Genomic DNA, 23461 nt, shown 5'->3' with positions numbered 1-23461 from the left:
TATCAGTTGAAAATGATTTGTGTAGTAAATTGGACTAAAAAGAAACTGCTAGACTGTGTCCAGAAACCGATGAAGGTAATCTCTGGGAGAATGCCTTTAATGGTACATTTTTTTTTCTCACTTCCTGTTTTTTTGAGGATGCCTTGTAAGTTTCTTGTAGGTATTTTTGGAAGACGTTGTTTGGGGTCACCAGTGATGACTGGTTTTCTATTGAAATTTGGATGCAAATTTTGCATAGTATTCCAAAGTCATTTGTGTATGCACATATACACTTCACTGTCTTAGAGAAAATATTTGTAAAAACAATTTTAAAGCTGCAGACAATCTCCAAAGATACAAAGCCATTATTTTTAAATACAGTTGTGAATAGAGGAATAGCTAAGGAAGAGCTGTCTTTGGATATTTTTTCCTGTTAAAATCTTTTTTCTTATGTTACTATGTTGCACACTGTTACAGTACTCTGTGAGTAGTACAAAACCAAATTTAAATTACTGTCCTTTTCATGCAGACTATTTCAATCCTGGAACAACGTCTGACTTTGACTGAAGATAAATTGAAAGAATGCTTAGAAAATCAGCAACAAATGTTACTTCAAGGAAGGCGGGAAGAATAAAAGATGAAATCAAAACTGTATTGATGAATATGTTTCATATATTCACAAGGAAATAATAAAGGTTACTTCATTGGATTTTGCTATAAGCAAAACAAAAATCCTCCTTTTCTAGCAAGTCAATGTAATAACAAGTGAGGAAAAAAAATATACAACACATTCTAAACATTGTTAGCAGGCAGATATTCTGGCTCTATATTTAATGAAATGTAGCCTAGCCAAAACGGATATTTTCTAAAATCATTCCCACTGAACAGTACAGGACTCTTGTTTCAACCTAATGAGATCTTTAGATATGACTAAGCAACAAACTATGTATTTTTAGATGAATAGCAATTATTTTGGAAGTGTACTATGCAGGTTTTTTAATTCAGGTAAGGATTGTGACAAAAATGTTCTTCGTGTTAAGGCCATATTACTCAAGCACCCACATTATATAACGCCTAAGTAGCCCTAACTCCAAGAATGCCAGAGTCTTTGTCACTTACATACTCTCAAATATCTCACAAAACAGTAGCAACAGTTACTGTCTATCTTCTAAATATTTTAGTGATGATTGAAAGAAGATGTAGTGTAAAAACTTTTAGTTATAAACATGAAGTGACTTAAACTTTGAAATTGTAATTGCATCTGTGTGAATTCAGCTGCCAGACTGATGCAGTCGAGCACTTCTGCTTATGTCATCCCCATCAAAATTAATTTTTCATATTTAGGAAAATAAAAATCAGCTTCCTGCTTCTGAAGAATATATTTGAACCAAATATAAAATGATGCAAAATCTATATCCTAGGTACAAAAGATTCTCATTCTCCAAAGAATTCCACAGGTGCTCAAGCTTTTCATGCTATGAATGTCCCCCATCAGTTAATGCGGTATGAATGAAGCTGTAAAAGAGGAAAGACTTCACAATGTATGATGGTTTTGGTTTTATTTTTAATAGAAATGCAATTTTTACCAAAATGATTGGAGGTCTTGTTTTTCTTTAATAGAAAAAAATCTCTGCTTCTTTAAGTCCTTTTTTTTTTTTAGATGTCAATTGCAGAACACCTGTTGTAAATCCACAATCAAAACTTGGTAGTCATGCACTTCTGCAGCTTCACATTTTGTATGTTGAAAAACAGGAGACTTGAAATGGGGCAAGCATCTTAATCCAGTTCTGCAACTGACTGTATATAGATAAAGCCCATTTCCCAGACTGAACCTCATTAACACCAAGAGAGTTCAGCTTAAGTACAGAAGCTCACTGTGCAAATACTATTGTGGTTTGAGTCAAAGCAATGAGCAGTCAAATATTCTTTTATAACTTTCTTTCATAGTGATCACCTTCAGATGCCAGATATCCCCTCATTTTACCAGCAAGTACCACGCATTTACAGCATAGTCTTAAGTAGCACTGTTTTATCACAAAGAAGCAGTGTCTTTAGATGCAACTATTTCTATGCAACATCCTAGCCAAAGATTTTTTTGTGGAAGGATGGTACAGCATATTCCAATGCATACAGCCTGACCTTTGAATACGCAATTGTTCATAATGCTATATAATTTGTAGTTATGTAAACGCTGTCTTTTGGGTCAGGTGTACTTTCCTTTATGCATTTGCAAATATTGTTGTGGCCTTTGCCTTTTCTTTGCTCCATTAGAAGACACAAAACCATGTAGCTATTAAAAACTTTTGCTTGTTTCTTGTTTTCTGTGATTGGAATGTATATGTGCTTTAAAGCTGTAGATTTTTTTTTCTTTCTTAAGCTTTTCAGGATTATTTATCAAAAAGATTTGGAATTTTGTTTTACTTCTGTATTTTTTAATAACAACTCTGCTGAATTTTTCCTGTTTGCCTTAGCTCCTATCACTAATCCTTCTTCCTTTTCAGTACCTATGACCTGGAGCATTAACTACTTAATCCAGTTTATTCCTCTGTTGTTTGTAAATCTGGTAAAATAACATTTCCAAGTTAAGATGTGTTCTTTCCATTCTGTCAGATGGCCTGTTGATATTGAAACTCAACACGCATGACATTTGGGATGTCTGTATAACTCAAGATATTTTTTTGAGGAAAGGATGGAGGTGTGTTTTTTTTTTTTCAAGCTGTGATGGCTCTCCTAAAACACAACCGCAACCAGTTCACTTTGTGTTTCATTTAAAGGAACTTTGATGTGGGTTAGTTATCTCATTCTCTTGATCCATATAATTTCAAATAAAGCTATGGAACAGAGAAACTTCATTTGAAAGTAGTTGAAGAGGCTGCTTAAAGTCTGAGATACACTTACTCTAAGGTTTGTGCTCTGGCAAATCACTGGTAACTTGACTAATTTGAATTATCTTATAGAGCTAGAGCTGTTTAGCCTTAGTTGTGCTTTTGCACCATGTGAAAAAAAATAATTGCACAGGTCTTTAAATTACTATGAAAATTATATCTGTATTGCAGACTGCAGTGAAGTACTGAAAATCCATATGTGTTCTAAAGGAGCTGAACCACATACCTGATGCAGTCGAGCTTTTCTCAAGCTAAGTTATCCTTCTGATAGTAAATGTAAACAGGCAGTCCTGTTGGAGAAAGACTGCTTCCAGCATCTAGGCCAGCTATGGCAAAAATGCACCAATTACTTATTAACAACACTAACACCGATGTCTGAATGACAAGCAGTAGATCCCCGAGGTTTGTGAGGGAGAGAAAGAAGGTGGCAGCGGGAATAACCTCTCCTGGTGTTGCTGGGACACTGTTGCTGGAGGAACCCACCTTCTAATTCCTTAAACTTCAAAGTGTTATGCAGTAGCCCAGTAACTCATTGTATGTGCTTCTACAGCCATTTCCAAACAGAAATTCTCTTCCAAACTGAGAGAAATGCTGTCCGTTAATACTGTGTCTTATTTCATATAATCATTTAGGTTGGAAAAGACCCTTAAGATTGAGTCAAACCGTAAACCTAACACTGCCAAGGTCACCCCTAAACCATGTCCCTAAGTGCCATGTCTACACACCTTTGAAACACCTCAAGGGATGGTGATTCCTCCACTTTCCTGGGCAGCCTGTTCCAATGCCTGACAACCCTTTCCATGAAGAAATTTTTTCCAAATATCCAATCTAAACCTCCTCTGGTTGCAACATCAAACCTTAAGGCCTGTCACTTTTTCTTTCGATCTGAACATATAGCTGACACATTTTTTATAAACTTACAGTTTTGGAAAAACAGTTCCTGGAGGCAAATGTATCTGAACAACTTTCCCATCTTTGGGGGATTGTTTTTTCTTGCTTTTATGTGTGTAAGATAATAACTTATTGTTTCATTATCATAATCTTTAAAATGAGAAACTTAACTGTAGCTTTAAATTCTGATTAATCTTCTAGCTGCAGAAATAGTGGTAGAATAGGTTCTTCTCACCATTTTAGGGTAGCCTGAACAGGTCCCTGTAGCATGAGAGATATGAGAAATACAAATTCCCACCTTTATTTGTTAACATTTCTTTAAATAAATATCCTGTACTATTTTTAGGGTAAACAGGTTTCCTTTTTTTCTTTCTAAAAGTCTTATTACAACGTTGCTGAATTATTTTCATTGCCATATCACAGCACAAAACTGCTCTTGCATTTTCTACTGAATAAGGGTAGCCAGGATCTGAATGTATTTCCAAGGACACAGCTTTATGTAACCTGTTTGCCTTGTAAGGCTTGTAAAAATCAGAAATTCTGTACTCTTTGCTCCAAACAATTAATGAATATGTATGTTCACATTGGATCCAGGAACAGTATGTTTTTGTCAGAGTGCCCCCTCAGGGACTTTTGCACGCTTCGGATGCATAATACAATTGAAGCCGTTCCTTTGTGAGAAAATAGGTTAATGACTTGCCAAAAGGCAGATGTTAATTGGAAAAAGTGCACACAAGTCCTTTTCTTTACATTGTATATGGGTTGCATTTGTTGTGACTTGCATCCAAGAACAGGTGCAATTTCAATTGACTCAGCTAACAAGATGTGCTGAGTGCACTCCTCACCAATTTCACCGGAAATTTTAAATCTGTCAGAAAAAAATAGACCTTCTAAACTAGTGCGTGAGTGGTGACCTGCATTTATTACCTGTTACAGAGCATATTTATAACTTAGTATTGTACTTGCATTTAAATGTTGTAATAATATGAAAGTAAGGCCTTTATTTATCAGTGTTGAAGAATTTTCCTGGTGAGCACTGGGGAATCTTACAGAAGACAAAATGTGTCTTCTGTTCAAAAATGTTTATTTTGTAAGAGAGTCAGCAGTTCTAGACAAGGTATCACCAGTGTATTTGTAAATGCAATTTAAAGCAGAAAAACTGCTTATTTTCACTAACACATTTCCTGCCACGAAGCTGCACAATCAGATTAAGCTCTTCACCTCGCTCCCCTTCATCTTCCCTGTCTTCAGAAGCAAAAATTGATTAAAAACGGGAAAAAAAAAAATCTGGGTGTGTCAGGATCAGAAAAGCTGCTGTTTCATAGTTTAATTCCAATGGGTTCTGAGAATTTCTAGGCTACTTGTAGCGGGGTTTAGGTCCATGTACCCAGCCTGACCTCCTCCTTCAGAAGTCCCTCTCCCTCACCTGAAGAGAGCTGAATGTAAAATCTGGCTGTCTGGGAAGCAGCAATGGTCTAAACCGGTGCAGGAACATCTAATTTATGAATCCCACAGGAACTTTGGCAGTAACGGGGGTACTGAGTCTGCTGGTGATGGGGGTCACACCATTTTCACACGCCTATAGCAGGGACTTGGTCATCAAGGGGGCTCAGTGCACTCGCACAGGCAGGAGTGGGCTGAGAAATGATGTAAAAAAAGGATTCTGGAACTCAGGGTGGTAGTTGTTAGGTTTTTAGGTCCCTTTATGTCCTGTGCCCTTACAGACCTAGATCAAACAGAGGCACCCAACTTCAAAGCTTCTTCAAAACTTCTTCAAAGCTGCTAAAGAGGAAGCGATTGCCAGAAGAGAAGAAGACAACTATTAGCTATCTTTTTCATCCTTTTGTGCTTTGTATTGTAATGAAATAATACCTCTGTCTCGAGTTTTTTTCCTCCTCCTAGTCTCCAGAGGAAATCTCTGCTCCTTTTAGAGACATAAAACATTAGGACAAAGAGAAAGTAGCAGAAACTGCCAGTTTCTGTGCTGGAAAGTGTCACTGGAGCCTTTTCTGGCCACAGTGGAAGCCAAAGGCTCACTGTGCTTTTGCAACACCTGTATCAAATGTCAATTCTCCTGTAAGATTCAGAAGAAGATTTATAAGATTGATAAGCAAAGCATGTTTGCATTAGTCTACTGTTTATTTGAACATCAGGAACAAGTGTCATAAAGACAGAAGTTAGGGAAGGTCAAAGCAGTAAAATCCTTTCTCTGATTTCTTCTATGAAAGATCCAGGTGAGCCCCGTGCAAAAGATCTTGCTGCTTCATTCTGCCTTCAATCTCACACATCTCAAAAAGAAACATTTAAGATGCAGTACACTCTGGTGGTGAAAAGGACAGAATGCTCCTGGTAGCAATTCTTCCTCATAAGTGCACTTGTTGAACATTTTTAATCATTCTTTTTTTTAATATTTTCATCCTGTGATACATGCTGGGAGCACAAGAACCAGGATATTTGTTAGAGCCTAAAAAAGAGCAACTTGAAAGAGAAAGATGAGATGGTTGTTGATGGTTTCTGACTATGTTCAAGTTCTGCACTGATTAGTGGGGGTATTCTGTTAAAATCAAGTGATGCTACATCTAAAAATGGATGTTGTGAGCAAAGCAGGGTTTAGTTCTTAATCTTTAAGACTCGAAAATTCTTGTACTTCACAATACCAGCTTTCCCTTCTAAGAAAATTTTCTAAATGTAATAAGATGCCATTAACTTTTTGGTTAAGCACTGATTGTAATCACGCAAACCATAGTAAATTATAATATTTGATTGTGTGTAACTGCACCGAGTGGTTTCAGTCTGTGCTGATGTTTCTCTACAGCTTCATTGCTGAAACACTCTGAGTTTCTGTACAGCTTCTCTAATCTATTCAGTATAGACTTAGCCTATAAATAGCTGCATTATTGAAAGACTGTGAGAGGTTCATTAGAGAAGTTGTGACAACCTCGTTCAAGCCAGGGCTGATATAGTGCCACTCCAAGTTACCAGGGAGTTTCAGCATGTGGGGAACACTAAGCACCAATCTGGACTTTGGGCCATGTGGCAGAATAGATGCCTCTCCATTCATAGACCAGATCTCCAGTGTTGGTTTCTTCTAAGCAGCATGTGATAGGATGAGAGGAAATGGCCTCAAGTTGCACCACGGGAGGTTTAGATTGGATATTAGGAAAAATTTATTCACAGGAGGGGCTGTTGGGCATTGGAACAGGCTGCCCAGGGAAGGGGTTGAGTCACCATCCCTGGAGGTGTTTAAAAGATGCGTAGATGAGGTTCTTAGGGACATGGTTTACTCCCAGAGTTAGGTTATGGTTGGACTCAATGATCTCTTGTAATCTCAATGATCTCTTGAGGGTCTCTTCCAACCAAAATGATTCCATGGCTCCATCCCCTCAATCACTCCGGCCACAGACTGACAAAAGTACAATGCACTTCTTGCCAGCTCCGGGCACAGGGATTTCTTTCCAAAAGAAAGCACAGCATGCAGGAGAGCTCATGGTCACAAGGATCTTGTCCCAGCCCTGAGCCAGGATGCAGCCAGGGCGTCTGCTGGGGGCCGGGGCCACAGGACATCCTGCCCAATGTACCTTCCCGCCGGCACAGACACAGCCGGGGGGATTAGTCATCTTCACATCACACGCAGGCAGAAGTACTTTGCTGACTCAATAGGAAGTCGCCGCCTGAAATCAGTGGGACTTCTCACATGATTGAAGTTACATGCTGAAAATGTCTTAATCTTGTGCACTGTATTCACATAGCTTGGGGGCAAATAAGGGAAATTTGAATAGCGGCTGATAGCTGTTCTCTTTCAAAGGTAGGTGGAAAACAATACAGCCATTGTAACTCAAGCTTCTGGTTAGTTTAAAGGGATATTTTGCTGTTTATTTCACAGCTATCTGAATTAGAGCCTCCCACTTCTGGCTCTGCCCAGGTGAATGAAGAGTATGCAGGACTAAGTCCCGAATTTGTATGCAGACCTTATCCTGTGGCCTTTTGGGTACTCCCTTGGAAGAGATGCTAGAATGAGAGAGCTTTCCAGTATCATTCAAAACTATAAATATCCCTAATTTTGTCCTTTTTCTCTTCTGTGTAAAAAATGCTCTCAACTGTTCAGCTATTCCAAGTTTTCTGTGTGTTTTCCACATTTCCCTCTTTTCTCTAAATGCTCAAGTTAGTAATTTCAAAAGTGAGCGATTTATGCCTTTGTTACATAATCTGAGTATTGGGAGGGAATTATCCATATTTTTCTGTCTAATGCATTTGGGAGGAACACCAATCTGTAACATTTGAAAAATGTTACTCAGAATGCAAAAATGATGGATACAATAAAATCACTCTATCCTCACCCACCATCTCACCATTACTTTTACATTTGTGTATGTTGTAGGGTAACAAAGCTGAGCCTTCAGCAGTCATGGTGAAAAACAAGACTGAAATGCCCAAGGTCTCATTTTTAAGATTATTATTATTGTTGTTGTTGTTGTTGTTATTATTATTATTATTGGAACAATTATGCAATAAGAAACACTGGCTGGGAGATTTCCAACAGCACAGGGTTTTGTCAGAGAATGCCGATTTGTCGTAAGCAAAACGTTTCGCTGAAGTGTCTCTGTTTGGATGAACTTCCGATGGAACACAGGCAGGTTTCCACCACAAGCCTTTCTGATTTCCTGCCAGCTTGCCTGGCAGCTCTCCAGGCTCCATGGCTCCGGGACGGCTCTGGATTGAACCTGTGATTCTTCCTGACTTCTTTTTTTTTTCTTTTCTTTAATTAGAGGGAAAAGGTCTTGGGAGAAATACACATTGGCTCTGCCTGGCTTTTTCTGATTGTTCAGAATTTGTTGTTTTAATAATAAGGACTTCGCACAGCCCGGTACCTTGATTTGTTACATGGGAGACCCAGAGGAGATTTTCTCCCTTCCAGAGAAGCTGCTTGGATTAAGCTGCCCTGGAAGTGAAATATTTTTGTACCACACTGAGCTTAATTTCTGAGCATTTTCAGGAGACCTCCCAGTGCCAATATTGTCTCTTCCTCCTTATTTTCTAAAATGCCTAATTACACTGCAGTTTCTCTGTACTAGCAATGCCCTTCAGCACTGTTTCCTTCACTGACTTCTCCCAGGCCAGTTTCTGGCACAGAGGCTGCACCAACCTCTCTGGTGTCTTCTGGGCATTCACAGCTGCTGGAATTGTGGACATGAGGTGGTTTCTTGGAACTTTAGGCACAGAGATACACTCTAGAAAGCCACCTCAGTGGCCAGCTGCTTGTGCTTTGGCTGCTGCTCCCTGGTTTATCTACTCCATCTTCCCTGGAGCCAGAGATATTTCTCTGTGCTTCAGTCTGAATCACCTGGGGGGTGTCAGTTGTTTCATTTTTTCTCTTTAATGTGGGGTTATCTGAGGGCAGGACCTTGCACAAGCGTGTGCTGTGGTTCTGAAGGCTTGATAGGTGAAGCGAACTGGGGAAGGCACATAACTTCTCTTCCACCTCAAGGCTCAGGCTGCAGGCAACTTTACCTGCCTTTGTACTCCAGGCCCTCAACCTCTAATAATCTCCAGTACATATTTTTCTTTCAGCCCACGAGTTTCATCAGTATGTTAATTGTGTCTATGTACTTGTCTTAATTTGGCTTTGAAAAGTATCTGACTGAGAAGCAGCATTTGGCCAACTTCAAGAAGATCAGGTGATTTAAACTCTGGAGTTGGTCTTGGTGTTACCCAACAACAGAATCCAGCTGTAAGCATCATTTTAATATTATCTTTAAGCATTAGAGTATCTCATTTTTTTTTCAGACCTCTATGTTTTAATATTTTCTCAATCAGGAAACCCATTACATCTGAAAGTGGGTTGTCCAAGAGGCTAGTGCATCCAGCACAATCAGATTATGTTGCTGTCACAACATGGCCAAGAGCTATAGAAAGAATGGGGAAAGAAAGGGATGTGCCCCAGTGGAATTTTCTACATGATGCTGTAAGCCCTGTCAAATGCTGAAACCTCCAAAGAGAAGAAGCAGCTTTAACTTTTGGGGGTGTGATTGGAAGCGGCAACACCAGCAGAAGCTGAAAGCAGGCAGAGAGAGAGACAGGGAGAGGACAAACATGAACCCCATTCTGCTTAAGTACAGCCTCTGATAATTACATTGAACGGTCTTCCCAAACATACCCACCATCTCTGCCTCCTGCACTAATACTTTGTCCTGCCTATATTGTCTGTCCTACTGTAGCCTGCCAGTTCTTTGCTTATCTCTTCCTCTCTCTGTTTTCACCCTGTCTTTTCTCCCATCCTTTTCCTTTGAAAAAAATATTTTGCAGCCTACAATTAGTGCACTTGGCTGAAGTCTTGTTGGGCATATCAGGAAGTTTTCTGGATCGCTCATGGGTGGAGTTTCCCAAAAGCATCAGTTTGGTAATAACGTTGTATAAACAATGGGTCTGCCAAACCCTGAATAGTATGAGGCAACCTCAGAATGTTGTGCCTCCTCATAGATTTCTCTCATGGGTTACCTCACACAACAGAGATGCTGTGGCGTCCACAGTCACACAGCAAAAATGACCATTGGCATAACCTCAGCATACACTGACTGGGTGAATCATAGAATCATAGAATGTCCTGAGTTGGAAGGGACCCACAAGGATCATCAAGTCCAACTCCTGTCCCTGCATAGGACAACCCCAAGATTCACACCAGGTGTCTGAGGGCGTTGTCCGAATATTTCTTGAATGCTGTCAGGTTTGGAGCCGTGACTGCCTCTCTGGGGAGCCTGTTCTGGTGCTCCACCACCCTCTGGGTGAAGAATCTTTTCCTAATGTCCAACATAAATTTCCCCTGGCACATCTCCCTGCCATTTCCTTGGGTTCTATCATTGGTTGCTGGAGAGAAGAGATCTTCACCTGCCCCTCCTCCTCCCCTTGTGAGGAAGCTGTAGACTATAATGGGGTCTCCCCTCAGTCTCCTCTCCATGAGACAGAGAGGAATGTGCCTTGTGACCAGTCACTTATTTTAATGGGCATTGGTAGCAATACTGTTTGGTAGATGCCTGTCCAAGTGGCCATTAAGATGTTACGGTGGATAAGACAGTTAGAAATGCAGAAGAACATTTTCAAAGTTGCATGTGGATTACCAAGCTCATTTCTGCCAGCTGTCGTGGGATAATGAGCTGTATAATAATGACATTATTTGCAGCAGCTATGGGATCAAGCTTGAATCAGTAGATTGTCTGCAAAGAGGATTTGAAGTAAATATTACAGTTCATACAGCAGTAGTATGGCTTGACATGCAGAATCATTTAGCTCATTTGGGAATCCTGGTTAGGAAAGCAGTGGGCAAGAGCTCCAATATTTATTCAAACCACAGACTAGGTGTGCCACAAATAGCCGTCATTTCCTACATTTCTTTTTGTAGCAGGCCATTCCCATAAATTTCCCAACATTTGAATGAAATTTCCATACTAGGTATCCTTTTCAGGATGAAGTTTTCTAGAAATTTTCAGCCTTTTTGAAGAACGAGATAATATGTGACATCTCCCCCCGCGTCCTTTGAACCTTTCCTGGAGGTCTTCTGGCATCAGAAAGCATATGGAGACCTGATAAGAGAAAACTGGTCTAGGAGACCTTTCTTCTGAGGGCATGGGCAGGTCATTCACTGAAGGACATCAGGGCGAATGATCCAGGCCAGATGAAAAGCAGATACAGTGGGACGGATACTAGCTCAGCTGGTTAACCTGCTCAAGAGGCAATGGTCAATGTGCTGGACCTAAAAGCATAAAGAAAATACACAGAGAAAAAAATATCTAGAACTGTATGTTAAAATCATTTCACTAAGGCAGCCCTTGAGAATTCAATTTTATCTCTACATCTGTATCATCAACCCGGCAGTTGTACTCTGTGTAGGAAGCAGTGGGATGGAGACGTGAAAAGGCTGGCAAGAAGCGGGATGTAAAACCCAAAACCTGGAGACTGCGAAGTTATAAGTGTTTTGAATTCTTGGTTGTGATCTGAGAGATGCTGCAAGGGAGAAAGCAACAGAGTTTGAAGAAAGAGAGAAACAGTGAAAAGCAATGCTGTGATTAGTAGGCAAATTGACAGCTTTTATGTCAATTGGAAGATGAAGAGGAGAGGGAATGGTCTTTAGAAGGAAATAATTAGTTCTGCATTAGAATAGTGAAAAGTAGAAATGTGAAAAGCTGCAGATGAGGTTGCCTGGTATCCTAAGAAAACGTTTCTGCTATCTATCTAACTATGGTTTTATGAACTGTAGATGATGTTTATTTGTTGCTCTTCCTATTCGATTTTATAATGGTGAGTGCATCCTTTTACATTTTTAAAATCAATTTGATGCTTGCAGATCGATTTGCCACACTAACATCCTCTCTCCATCTCTTCAGCTTCTAATGAACAGCCCATGCTGCTTCCTCTCATGTGTTCACCACCCCGCTGACTCCAAGACATTTTCCAGCCTGCTAAGTACCCTGCGGCACTTTTTCTCTGCCCCTTCCTTGCTGGTGGCACTGAGTAGCAGTCAATGGTACAATGTCTAGATGGACACCAGTGACAAGTTGTGTCCCTCAGGGGTCTGTACTAGGACCAGTACTATTTAGTATCTGCATCAGTGACATAGACTGTGGGATCAAGTGCACTGTCAGTAAATTCGTGGATGACACCAAGATGAATGGTGTGGTTGACACTCCTGAGGGACAGTATGTCATTCAGAGGGGCCTGGACAATAAAAAGGAGCATGGCCAGCAGGTTGAAGGAGGTGATTCTGCTCCTCTGCTCCGCTCTGGTGAGAACCCACCTGGAGCACTGCATCCAGCTCTGGAGCCCTCAGTATAGGAAAGAGTTTGACCTGTTGTAGAGGGGCCAGAGGAGGCCACAAAAATGATCAGAGGAATGGAACACCTCTCCTGTGAAGACAGGCTGAGAGAGCTGGGTTTGTTCAGCCTGGAGAAGAGAAGGCTTCAGGGACACTTTATTGCAAGCTTTAAGTACTTAAAAGGGGTCTTTGAGAAAGATGTGGATAGACTTTTTAGCAGGGCCTGTTATGATAGGACAAGAGGTAATGACTTTAAACTAAAGGAGGGGAGATTCAGGCCAGACATGAGGAAGAAAGTTTTTACAATCAGGGTGGTGAAACACTGGCACAGGTTGCACAGAGAGGCGGTAGATGCCGCATCCCTGCAAACATTCAAGACCAGGCTGGACGGGGCTTTGAGCAACCTGGTCTAGTTGAAGATGTCCCTGCTTATTGCAGGGGTTTGGACTAGATGACGTTTGAAGGTCCCTTCCAACCCAAACTATTCTCTGATTCTATGATTTCCTACAAAGCCCAGCACTGCCACTGAGAATGCTTTACCTCAAGCTGTGCTTTCTCCCACAGTCCATGGTGCAGTGCAACAATGTGTGACTGTATCATGAGGGGAGACAGGGCTGGCTTTGGGGTGTACAACTAGGGTTTGGAGCAGCAGCCTCAGGTAGATGCAAGGGCAAAGAGAAAGGAAACATGCCCAGTGAACTAGAAATTCCCACACTGTTGTCAAACATGCTTGCTCATTGGTGTGGAAAAGGGAAGCTGAGGAGAAGAGAAATGAATTTGAATACATTTTAATTGGGATTATGGGCATGTGGTGTGCTGCCATTTGTTTTCCTCTTCCTGCTCTGCAGTGGGGCTCTAATACCTTCACACATTTGTCTTTATTTGTCATGTCAAAAGGGGAGAGAGCAAGTGTCTTTTTTTCTCCCCCCGCTTTGGGGCCATGCTGACAGCTCTCACTTCACCCTGAACTTTGCCAAAGGAACAATCATGATTTTCAGAAAAAGTGCAGCCAGATTGCAAAATCAGATTCAGCAGTTCTGACTTATTTTTATTAAACTTTTCAGCTGCTCCTGGGAGGACCTTTGCTACTTTCCAGCAGCAGAAAGAGATGGATTCAAGTGGAGAGAGGGGACGTGATGTCCACATGCACATGCACGTAATTCACAGGCAGCTGGATAGTTAGGTTTTATTGTTATGACAGTATATTTAGTGTTTTGTAAAAAGCTACTTAGGGAGCAGTTTCCCTTGTTGTACAGCAGTTTGTTAGCTGTAAGATTCAGACATAAGCCTTTAATTATGCCTAGCATCTCCGCAGAAGCAATTTGAGTTCTCTCTCCTGCCTCATGCAGCATCTTGGGATGCTCTGCATTCGAATGTGAACAAGCTATTGTTTAACATGGCTTTAAATCATTACAGAAATGTTCCGTAACATCCACTGGGAAAGGCTGCTCCCATCTGCCCTGTTCATTTCTCACAGTCACTCTGGGAACCAGGGCCAGTAATCACAGAAATTTTGTTTAAAGGTTAAGCACAGAGTAGCTTTATCTTCATACACTGTACAAGAGAATAACAGGTGAAGGTGTTGATCAGAAACATTTAAAGAGAAATGTAAAGCTTAAGATTAAGCATCTTTCCAAGCCTTTATGTAAGCATCTTTCCCTTCGTTCTCTGGAACTGCATATGACACAATATTGGACTTGCAGGGGACTTAGAAGCTAATGTCCATGTAGAATAAGATGTCTCCAGCACAGCTGAAGCCAATCTGAATCTCCTGCCTCTCCTGACACAAACTCTCTACAGTAGACTTCAGTCAGCTCAATGCCATTGGCATCCCAGTCTGACCATAACTTTAGGTCTGTAGCTCCTGAATAAAAGTTGAGCCTTTTATTTTCCTTCTAAAAATTATGCATTATGTATTATGGCTTAGGCTTGCAGAAAAAATATTAAACATTGCCTAATGTTATTCAGTATATCCTAAACTCGATGCTACTTTTGTCCCAAGGTTTCTGTTTCAAATAATGATGAAAAAAAGTTGTATTAAATTTACATCAAAGGAAAGTTGAGGAAGCAGAAACATGAATAACAAACACATGCATAATGTGATACTGAACAAAGAAACCTGTGCCGTCAGTGTGGGGATAGGCCACGTGGGAACACATGTATGTCATTGCAGCATATTGCTAACACATGTAGGGGTCATCCAGATATGTTCAGGGGCAACTGAGATCCCTGTTTGAAGGTAAATTTGACAGAATCTGGTTTGTAGGCACTGTGGCAATGACCGCACTTTACATCTTTATAGAGTGGTTACTACAGTCGTTTATGTGTTATCCTGAACAGGTTTCTATGAATGGGGTATGCCAAAGAGAGAATATAAAGAATATGTAAATAGTGTAAAGATTCACTGAAAAAAAAAAAATTACAGATGACAATAACATCCTGAAAGTAGTTCATACACATTTTTAAAATGGATGAAAAAAACCCATTAAATTTTAATAAATTTCACCCACCCAGATATCAGAGCTCCAAAACAGTTTAGCAATTTTTCTTCATCAGCAGCTTGCAATATTCCCACCTCTTCCAGTGAAACACAAAGCATGGCCAAGGGGTCACAGCTCTGCAGGGATGTGACGATACGTTTGCCAAACAGTAAGGCTCTGGATTCAGGATCTCAGTTCAGAGCTCTTCTGCAGGAGCTAACGACATGCTAGTGTTTTGCAAAAATAATTCAGACTCTTTGTGCCAGAAGTGATTTAGCATTGTATAGTTGTTAGGCAGATCTAGGTATGCTTGATGTTTGTTAGCAATACTTCCGTTTTGGTTTGGTTTCACCAGGTGTTTGGAATCTTGAACAGGTACCGTCTATTAGTCCGAATGCATTTCTGCTTTTCTTTACTGGAAGCTCCGGCCCCCATCCTACTGTCCTTCACATCACCCTTGAACTGAAACAGCGCTCCACTGACTGGCTGGTCTTTATCACCAGAGTTTCCAAATGTTCAGCACATTGCAGCAGATTTTCAGAAGTGGGCAGCCATCAGCTATGGTAATTACAGTTACGGCCAAATTCTCAAAAGAACTTGGCATACTGCCCCTAATTTGGTCCCAGACATTGATACATGGTGCTTTCCTACAGGAATCACAGCTCCAATTTGGGGAGTCACCTAATTCTGTGCCCCACAGAGGTTTGTGATGCTTGCGGTGCCAGAGAAGGACAGAAAAAATGACACTCCAGCTATTACAAAATTACAGTTATGAACAGAAGGAATCCATAAATATAATATGCATTTTACGTTAAAATGTAACTGCGAGGATTGATGTGAAAATAGCCACTTAAGTTTTGTCACATTGTAGCTAAACATACTGGAGCAGGTCTTTAAACTTTGGTGCCCTAAGTTACTTTTAATGAATCTCCAAAAGATGTCTAAGGAAACCAAGTTTCATAGTCATTATGCTAGGATCTTAAATTTCCATCTCTGTTATCACTGAAAGATGCTTACAGCTGCACAAATTCAAAACAGTTGAAAAAAAAATCACTGGAATAGAATTATAATCAACCTTTAAATAGTAGTTTTCAAGACAGTACACTAACGTCAATTGTAGAAGTGACTGAAGTGATTGAACTTCTGCCTCCCCAAAGGCAGATCCAAGGGTAAAATAAACTGGATGAAATCACTGAATGTAGGATTAGGGTTAGCCAAGGGCCTCTTAGCCCTTCTAATTGACCCTTGAAAACTATCCTACCTATTTTGGGAACAGAATAAATGAAAGCAGTTCACTAATCCAAACAAATGTAAAAAAAGACCAAAAAAAAAAAGTCTCCAAGCCAAAACCAAACAAGCAACCCAAGACCCCTTCTAGTCCCCTGAGGTAGGCAAGGTTGCTGCCTGGGAACGCTCTCGTGACTTGCACGCAGATAAAGCTGCTCCAGCTCTGATGTGATGCAGAAGGACGTGACAACATGGCGATGTAGCACTGCTTGTGTGTGGGGCTTGGCTTCGGGATGAGCCCTCCCTCCCCAGCTGTATTTCAGCACATTTCTAGCCTGTCTCAGGCTGCCACCCCCCAGCCCGACCGTGAGTAAATGCGCTCGCAGTGTGTCTGCATGCTTGCACAACATCCCACCACATGCACAGGTGGTTGCAGAAGCTCTGCCCTGCCAAGGTCAGTGGGAACTTTTGTCATTGACTTCAGTGCAGGCAGGATTTCCCCCCATGGACACACACCTCCTCCCGGATGCATGTGCTTGCGAGTGTTTGTGTATCTAGACATGCTTTACAGTACAAAGTACTTACAGGAAGGCATCTTCTCTCTTCTACATGTTTTTCAACTTCGTATAGCGTGAAGTCAGAGCCTGACTGTCACAGCCGCAGTTTCTCACAGCTTAATGGTGTTAAAGAGCCCTTCTTGCTCCTGGGCACTGCAATAACAATCAGGCTGGGAGGAAGGGGAAATGAGCAGCGCAGCACACGCTGTACCTTCCAGCCACCAGCTATTGTTAAGAGCACGTTGCTCCAGACAGAGTGGCAGCAAGGCACTGGGTGGGAAGCAGGTGTAACCTGCCAGGAACACCCGTCTAGCAAAAGTCAATTTTTAATGCAGACGGGTACCCGTCCTTCACAGCTGCCTCTTGCCACCAAAATGAAAAAAGGTTTTACGTTCCTGTTGCTCAACACTTGAAAGCTTAACAAACAGCTTTATGGCAAACTAAGAACTCATTTTGTCGTCTTGGCCCTTTGCTCATTCATCTGCAAAGTCGTTGATCTTTTTTTCTTCAACTCCCTGTCACAACATAGCATTTCATGTGCAACAGTTTGCTCTCAGGAAGCACATTTTCAGGCACTTAGCTATAGTGTCTTTACAGAGGAGTCCAAAATCTCTCTTCCTTGCTTTCCTTGCTTGTCCAGATCATTTTAATTCTGCTCTTTTCAGGAAGTGAAAGGCCCACCAGCAAAGGTTGCCTGGGCTATGGTAGCCCCAATGAAGTACTTTGCCCAAGTGAGGACTGCACCGGTGTGTAGCCTGGCATAGCTGGCCAGGTTTGGACTGCTGCTGGGTGGCCCAAGCCCAGCTCAGTTACCTCACCCCCCAAAAAAATTCAAATGCAATTTGTTGTTGGAGAACTCGTCTGCCTTTCCAGAGCCCCTGTGCTATTCCTAGACACCCTGTGGGAAAGTTTATAAACATCAGTGTGATGGTCCTTGCCAGAATGCGTGAAGCCAGCAGCCCACACAGTCAAATGCCTTCTTTGCTCTTGTGCGGGAGTTACTGTCCTAGGTGCAACATTAAAACCTATTTGTGATCAGGTTTAGTTTACCCTGCTCTTAATCTGCAGCCTTTATAAATACCTTGTTTTCAGATACCTGCCTCTTTGTTTGCTGAGCGCTCACACACTGTGCAATTCAATACAAATGAGCACGTTCAGCTCAGCTGCCACGCCATAAACTACCATGATGAAAGAACACCACATCTCTGCCCACTACTACTCGTCAGGACGGTATCTCTGCTCTCTTTCCTCCACTGAAGCCTCGAGATGAAGTACTGCCTTGTATACACCACTCTCATGAAAAGCCTTCCCTGGCTAACTGTTCCATGTCCAGGATTATCCATCAGCTGCAGGGCACAGCTGCTTGGCAAGAGAGTCATTGGACCATGAGAAGGCCTGGCATTTTCTGGCCCTTACTAAGCATTTTCTCCACCGGTCCCTTATATTTCTTTTCTCATTATAGTTATTGGCCCTTTTTTACCACAGGATCATTATGGGGAAGGAGAATCCACCCGTCTCCTCCTCTCCCTCATGCAGCAGCTCTTGACTCCAGTTAGACTCTGCTTGATTTTCTTCAGGATTTAGCTCAATACCCTGCCAAAGCTCCCATGTATCTCCCCAGCACCTCGCCCCTGATGGTCTTCCTTCCCTTCCCCAGCTGCTCCTGCATCACTCATGGGTGACACCACCCTGTTCTTGGTAGCTTGGCTGTTTTATCTGGGCTGGAATGATGCTCAAAAACAATGTAAAAAAAAAAAAACCAAAACCAAACAAAACAACAAAAAAGCCCACAACAACCAACAACTTGGAAATGGTTTTCCCCCAAGGAAAAATCTCCTCTTTAAACAGTCCCTTTGCATTTGGGAGGAAAAATATAGGTTTTTATCTCATTAACATGTGATTCTCCAGTCATCTGAACTTCTGAGCCCTATAGCTATTTTATGTTTGCTCCTAATACATATGATTTAACCTGGAGTTGTGAGGTATAGATTCAGACTATGAGACAAGGACTGGTGACTCTGTATTAGCAATCAGTTCAACTTTATTTCACTCAGCGATGACACTGGACAGTAATAACTTACAAGCAATTTTGGACTGAACAAGACACATTTGTTCCTGTGCTGCAGTGGAGATGCGTTCGTCTGCACCCCAAGATCTGTCATTGTCTCCTCATCTATCATTTCCCACTTGTGGCATCACTTCCTTTAGTCAACAGTAACTTGCAGTCTGCAGTGCCAAGAAACTTCAAAAATGTTCTGAATTTCGTACCATGAAAGGCCATAAGGTGAACTTTGTATGTCAAATGCCTCAGAAACCTGTTCTGTGCTATTGTAAACATTTACTAGAATACATGAGGATACAGTCCTATGTTAATTGTTTGTCATTTTTCTTTTTGCTGCATTGTTTTTAAGCACTGGTATAATGTACCCTAATAAATCATATTGCATTGCTTATGCCCCATAAAGAAATGAAGACAGGAAGGGATAAAAGCCATCCCCACGTGGGACTGGGCTGCCACAGCATATAAACTCAGCAATACAAAGTCCAATCTCCCCCGTACTGTAAGTACCCTTGTAAGAGTAACAAACTTATCTGGTTCTTATAGAGGTATAATTATGCCAGGTGGTCTCCCTGAGCTTGTTTTTATCCCAGTGTCTGGACTGCTGAGCTGTTCAGGGGACAAACAATGCCATTGGGATGATGGCTTAAATCAGCTAGGACTGCTGACTCTGGGGAATCACCACACAGACATGTCTGTCCTGCTTCCAGAGCCAGGTGAGACAAGAAGAAGGATGACTATGTCCCCACGAGGCTGAGCCCAAACCCATCAGCTCTAGGCAGCACTGGCTGGGACACAAGTGCACCAACTCCTGACATGGAAAAGTGGCTGGGACGTTGGGCAGACTGTCTCTAGTGTGGCTCTGTTGGTGTATGAACCCTACACCTGGGCCATCTCTTGATCAAGCCGATGAAGTGCCACTGTACCAGAGTCTGTGCTACCAGCCACATGTCCCGGAGGATTTATTAGCTGGAGCAGAGAACCTGCCTAGGGAGCACTGGCTCGCTGCCACCACAGCCAACGTGTCTCTTCAGAAGCCAGAGTGCTGGGAAAGGCAACGCAGTGATACATGAGCCCTTTGTGAGAATTAGGTTGTACCTGTGTTGTCTGTATAATTTCTATTGCCAGGAATAGCCAACCTCCTGTAAAGGAAATCCATGTTTCATTTTATGTTAGGAAAACAGAGACTTACCATAGAATCATAGAATCGTTTTGGTTGGAAGAGACCCTCAAGATCATTGAGTCCAACTGTTAACATAACTGGCACTAAACCATGTCCCTAGAACCTTATCTACATGTCTTTTAAACACCTCTAGGAATGGTAACTCAACCAATTCCCTAGGCAGCCTGTTCCAATGCCTGACAACACTTTCTGTGAAGAAATGTTTACCAATATCCAATATTAACCTCCCGTGGTGCAACTTGAGGTGATTTCTTCTCATCCTATCACTTGCTATTGGGGAGAAGAGACCAACACCCTTCCTGCTACAACCTCCTTTCAGATAGTCGCAGAGAGCCTCATTTTTTCCACGCTAAACAGCCCCAGTTCCCTCAGCTGCTCCTCATCAGACTTGTGCTCCAGGCCCCTCACCAGCTTCGTTGCCCTTCTCTGAACTCTCTCCAGCACCTCAATGTCTTTCCTGTAGTGACTGGCCCAAAACTGAACACAGTATTCAAGGTGCCCTGCACTGGCAGCCCCATCATCATGCCTCACATCTCAGATATAACTAATCATAGATGACACATATCACTGGAGAGATTCTTACCCACAGCTCCCATCTTCACAGTGCTTCTTTTTTAACTCCTTGTGCTAAATAGCATGCTTTAAAGTTGGGCTTGCCAGAAGCACTCATGTTTTTGTTATTTTCTGTTCCCAGAAGTCAATGATGAGTTCAGAGGAAGCAGCGATGCAGGTGCTGACTGTCTCTGAGAGTCCTTCCTGATGGAATACTTTGAGAATCTAGATAGTCAAAAAGATCAAATTTTACTTTAAAAATCAAATTATCAAAAATAATAAAAGGCAGTTATCAGTTAACATTTTGCTTTGAAACACTGTTTATAAAGATTAATAAAACATTTACATATTTTACAAATCCATTTGTGACAGGATTTCTCATTTTTAGGAAAACTTGACAATATTGTAACTTGTCTAGATTGAAAGGAAAACAAATTTCAACATGTTGAAAATCCCTTCAAAGTGGAAATTCCCAGTTCTAATCTACTCCGAAGATCACACAAAATCATTTCATATTTTTATGGCAGCAGATCAGAACAGCATCATTCCTTTCTTCCATATGGCAAAGGCGATGCAAAATAATATCTGGAGGGAGGAAAAAAAAAAAAAGTGTGACTAGTTGGAGTACAAAGAGCTTCATTGAAATAGTCTTTTCAGAGTATCATCCCTCATAACTCAGAACCTCTCAGCATGAGTTTGGCATAAAACGTGCTATGCCCAACTTCTGGCTTCAAGGCTTCCAACTTCGGGCTTGCTTCTGCACTGCTGACAGCTAGAGGTACAGAATCTGGCTCCAGGCAAACTGCTCTGGCTGATCCTGCTCTGAGCAGGCAACCTGGACTGGATTGTCTCCAGAGGTCCCAGTCAGCCTTGGCCTGTTGCTTAAATAACCCCTTTCCCCCAAATCTTAATGACAGCCTGCTTCCCCTTTGCTCTTTTCCCCACTGCCTTCTCTCCAGGAGCCACCTCCCTACTGGTTGACCCTTGCAAAAGGCAGCATCCCCCTGGAGAGAAGGTGGTGCTGTGTCACTGCTCAAACCAGTGAGCTTTTTGCAGCAAAATGGCTGGTTTGAATGGCCTTTTTTGTCAGTGAAGAAGGCCCGTGTGTCCAGCCATTTGCAGACACTATCAGGGAGCAATACTTGGGCAAGCCAGAGACCCTGCTGGGCAGTACCAAAATAGCCAATTACTTCATAGCCCATTAAAGACTGAATGGCCTAGAAGTTATCAGACATTAATGGCATCAGTCCTCCATGACTCCTTTCCAAGAGGCTGAGGTGAACAACTCATTCACAAGAGTTAAAACGTCCTCAAATGCAAATGCAAAATTAAAAAAAGGTTCATAAGATCCACCATTCAAATTAAAAGTGACAAACAGAAGCCATTACCTCTAACTTATGACAGATCTTTGAAAAAAAAATATTTGCATAAATCTAGAGCAGCCACCCTGAACTCACCATTTTATAACACAAATAAAACTTTTTTTTTTCCATGTTAGATCTCCAGTGATGCTACCACTCCTTTGACAATTCATGAGATTAATTTGGGACCTAGGGCATCTCACACAATTTATATTCATTTTAAGGCAGAGTTTAAAGCTGATGGAGAAGGAATTAACTTCTTTTTTTTTCTTTTTTTCCCCCAATGATGTATTTAAGTATCTTGCACACTTATTTTACAATCTTTTTTTCTTTTTTTTTTAATCAAATTGTTACCACCTTGACATGTCTACTCAGAATTAATTTTTCTCAGACCAATATAAATGATATCATGTCTTTGCTTGTCCAAGGAGGACAAGAACACCTTGTAAGAGGATCCTTCCACAAATAAGCTTATCTGCACCCTGCAGGTAGGTTTTTGTGTTCTATGGTCACAGTGAGCTTGGAAGTTATAGCGGCAAACCAAAGTGTGCTGCTGTAGGTGTTTATGTCCTTGTGAGCATGCATGTGAAGATCAGATAACTAGGTAACCGGTAGACTAAGAAGCTGGTATTTCTATCCATCTTGATGAGACAAAAAATTAATTCAACTTTAGTTTCATTTCTTGGAAATTGGAAATTTCTCTGATCATAGTGCCTACTGTTACTCCTTAATCTCAAGTAGTGCAGTGCTGAAGAGTGCTGCAGGCCACAGATAAGTATTTGATCTATGGGCAGTCACATATGTTACTAGTACCAAGTCACCTTTCATTTATACTAAAGCAAAGCAAAACCCCAGTGTCCATTATATAATAAAAAGAGAATGAATAAATTCTTGTGCCCAGAGTCCTTGGCTCCCTGACAAAGCAGGTACAAAACAACACAGTGCAGGTGAACTGATGGCAAATCGAAACCAAACAGCTCCTCAGTGGGAAGCATTTTGTATCAGATGCAGGGGCCAAAAAGGCATGCAGGGGTAGCCATCGTCCCTATGACCCCCCCCAGAGCTGTGACCCAAACACAAGGTGCCCAGCTTCAGGACAGCCCTGCATCTGCAGCGCTCCCAACACCCCTCCTCCTCCTGGGAGAAGCTGTTCTTTGTCAGCCTTGAAGCAATACCCAGAAGAGGGTGGAGTCTAATGTCTTTTCCATTATCTGAAGAGCTCACAAACAAGTCTTGTTCCCTGCTCCCCCTCACCCAAAAAGGCTGTAATCTCTCTGGAAGGCAGCCTGGTACGGAGGGACATGGAGGCACTCCCGGGCCAGGGCTGGTAAACACCCACAGGGAGCTGATGGAGCACCAGCACCAGGGCATCAGGGGTGCATCACCAGGGATTTAGGGCTACTTCCAGGAAAGATAATCCAAAAGCCTCTTTGTCATTCCCCTCAGTGTCTGCAAAGCCATTGGTGTTTGAACTACAGTGCTTT

General features: G+C 41.8%; 2 protein-coding genes across 4 annotated transcripts in view; both read left to right on the top strand.

The window, feature by feature from the left end:
- Positions 1 to 8091, top strand: part of POC1B (POC1 centriolar protein B) — a 61732-nt gene extending 53641 nt beyond the window's left edge. For all 3 annotated transcript variants that reach the window (XM_071799800.1, XM_065829184.2, XM_065829183.2), the window contains one exon: positions 509 to 8091. In XM_071799800.1, coding sequence (XP_071655901.1) covers positions 509 to 613 — 105 coding nt within the window. In that variant the 3' untranslated portion in view covers positions 614 to 8091. The remainder of the gene's footprint in view (positions 1 to 508) is intronic.
- The window catches only part of KITLG (KIT ligand), a 412063-nt gene that overhangs the window by 45371 nt on the left and 343231 nt on the right, over positions 1 to 23461 (top strand). The window lies entirely within an intron of this gene.

This window comes from Patagioenas fasciata, chromosome 1 (assembly GCF_037038585.1).
Source record: "Patagioenas fasciata isolate bPatFas1 chromosome 1, bPatFas1.hap1, whole genome shotgun sequence".
NCBI lineage: Eukaryota > Metazoa > Chordata > Aves > Columbiformes > Columbidae > Patagioenas > Patagioenas fasciata.
Note: the sequence above shows the minus strand (reverse complement) of the source record. Positions and strands in the feature narration are given on the sequence as shown.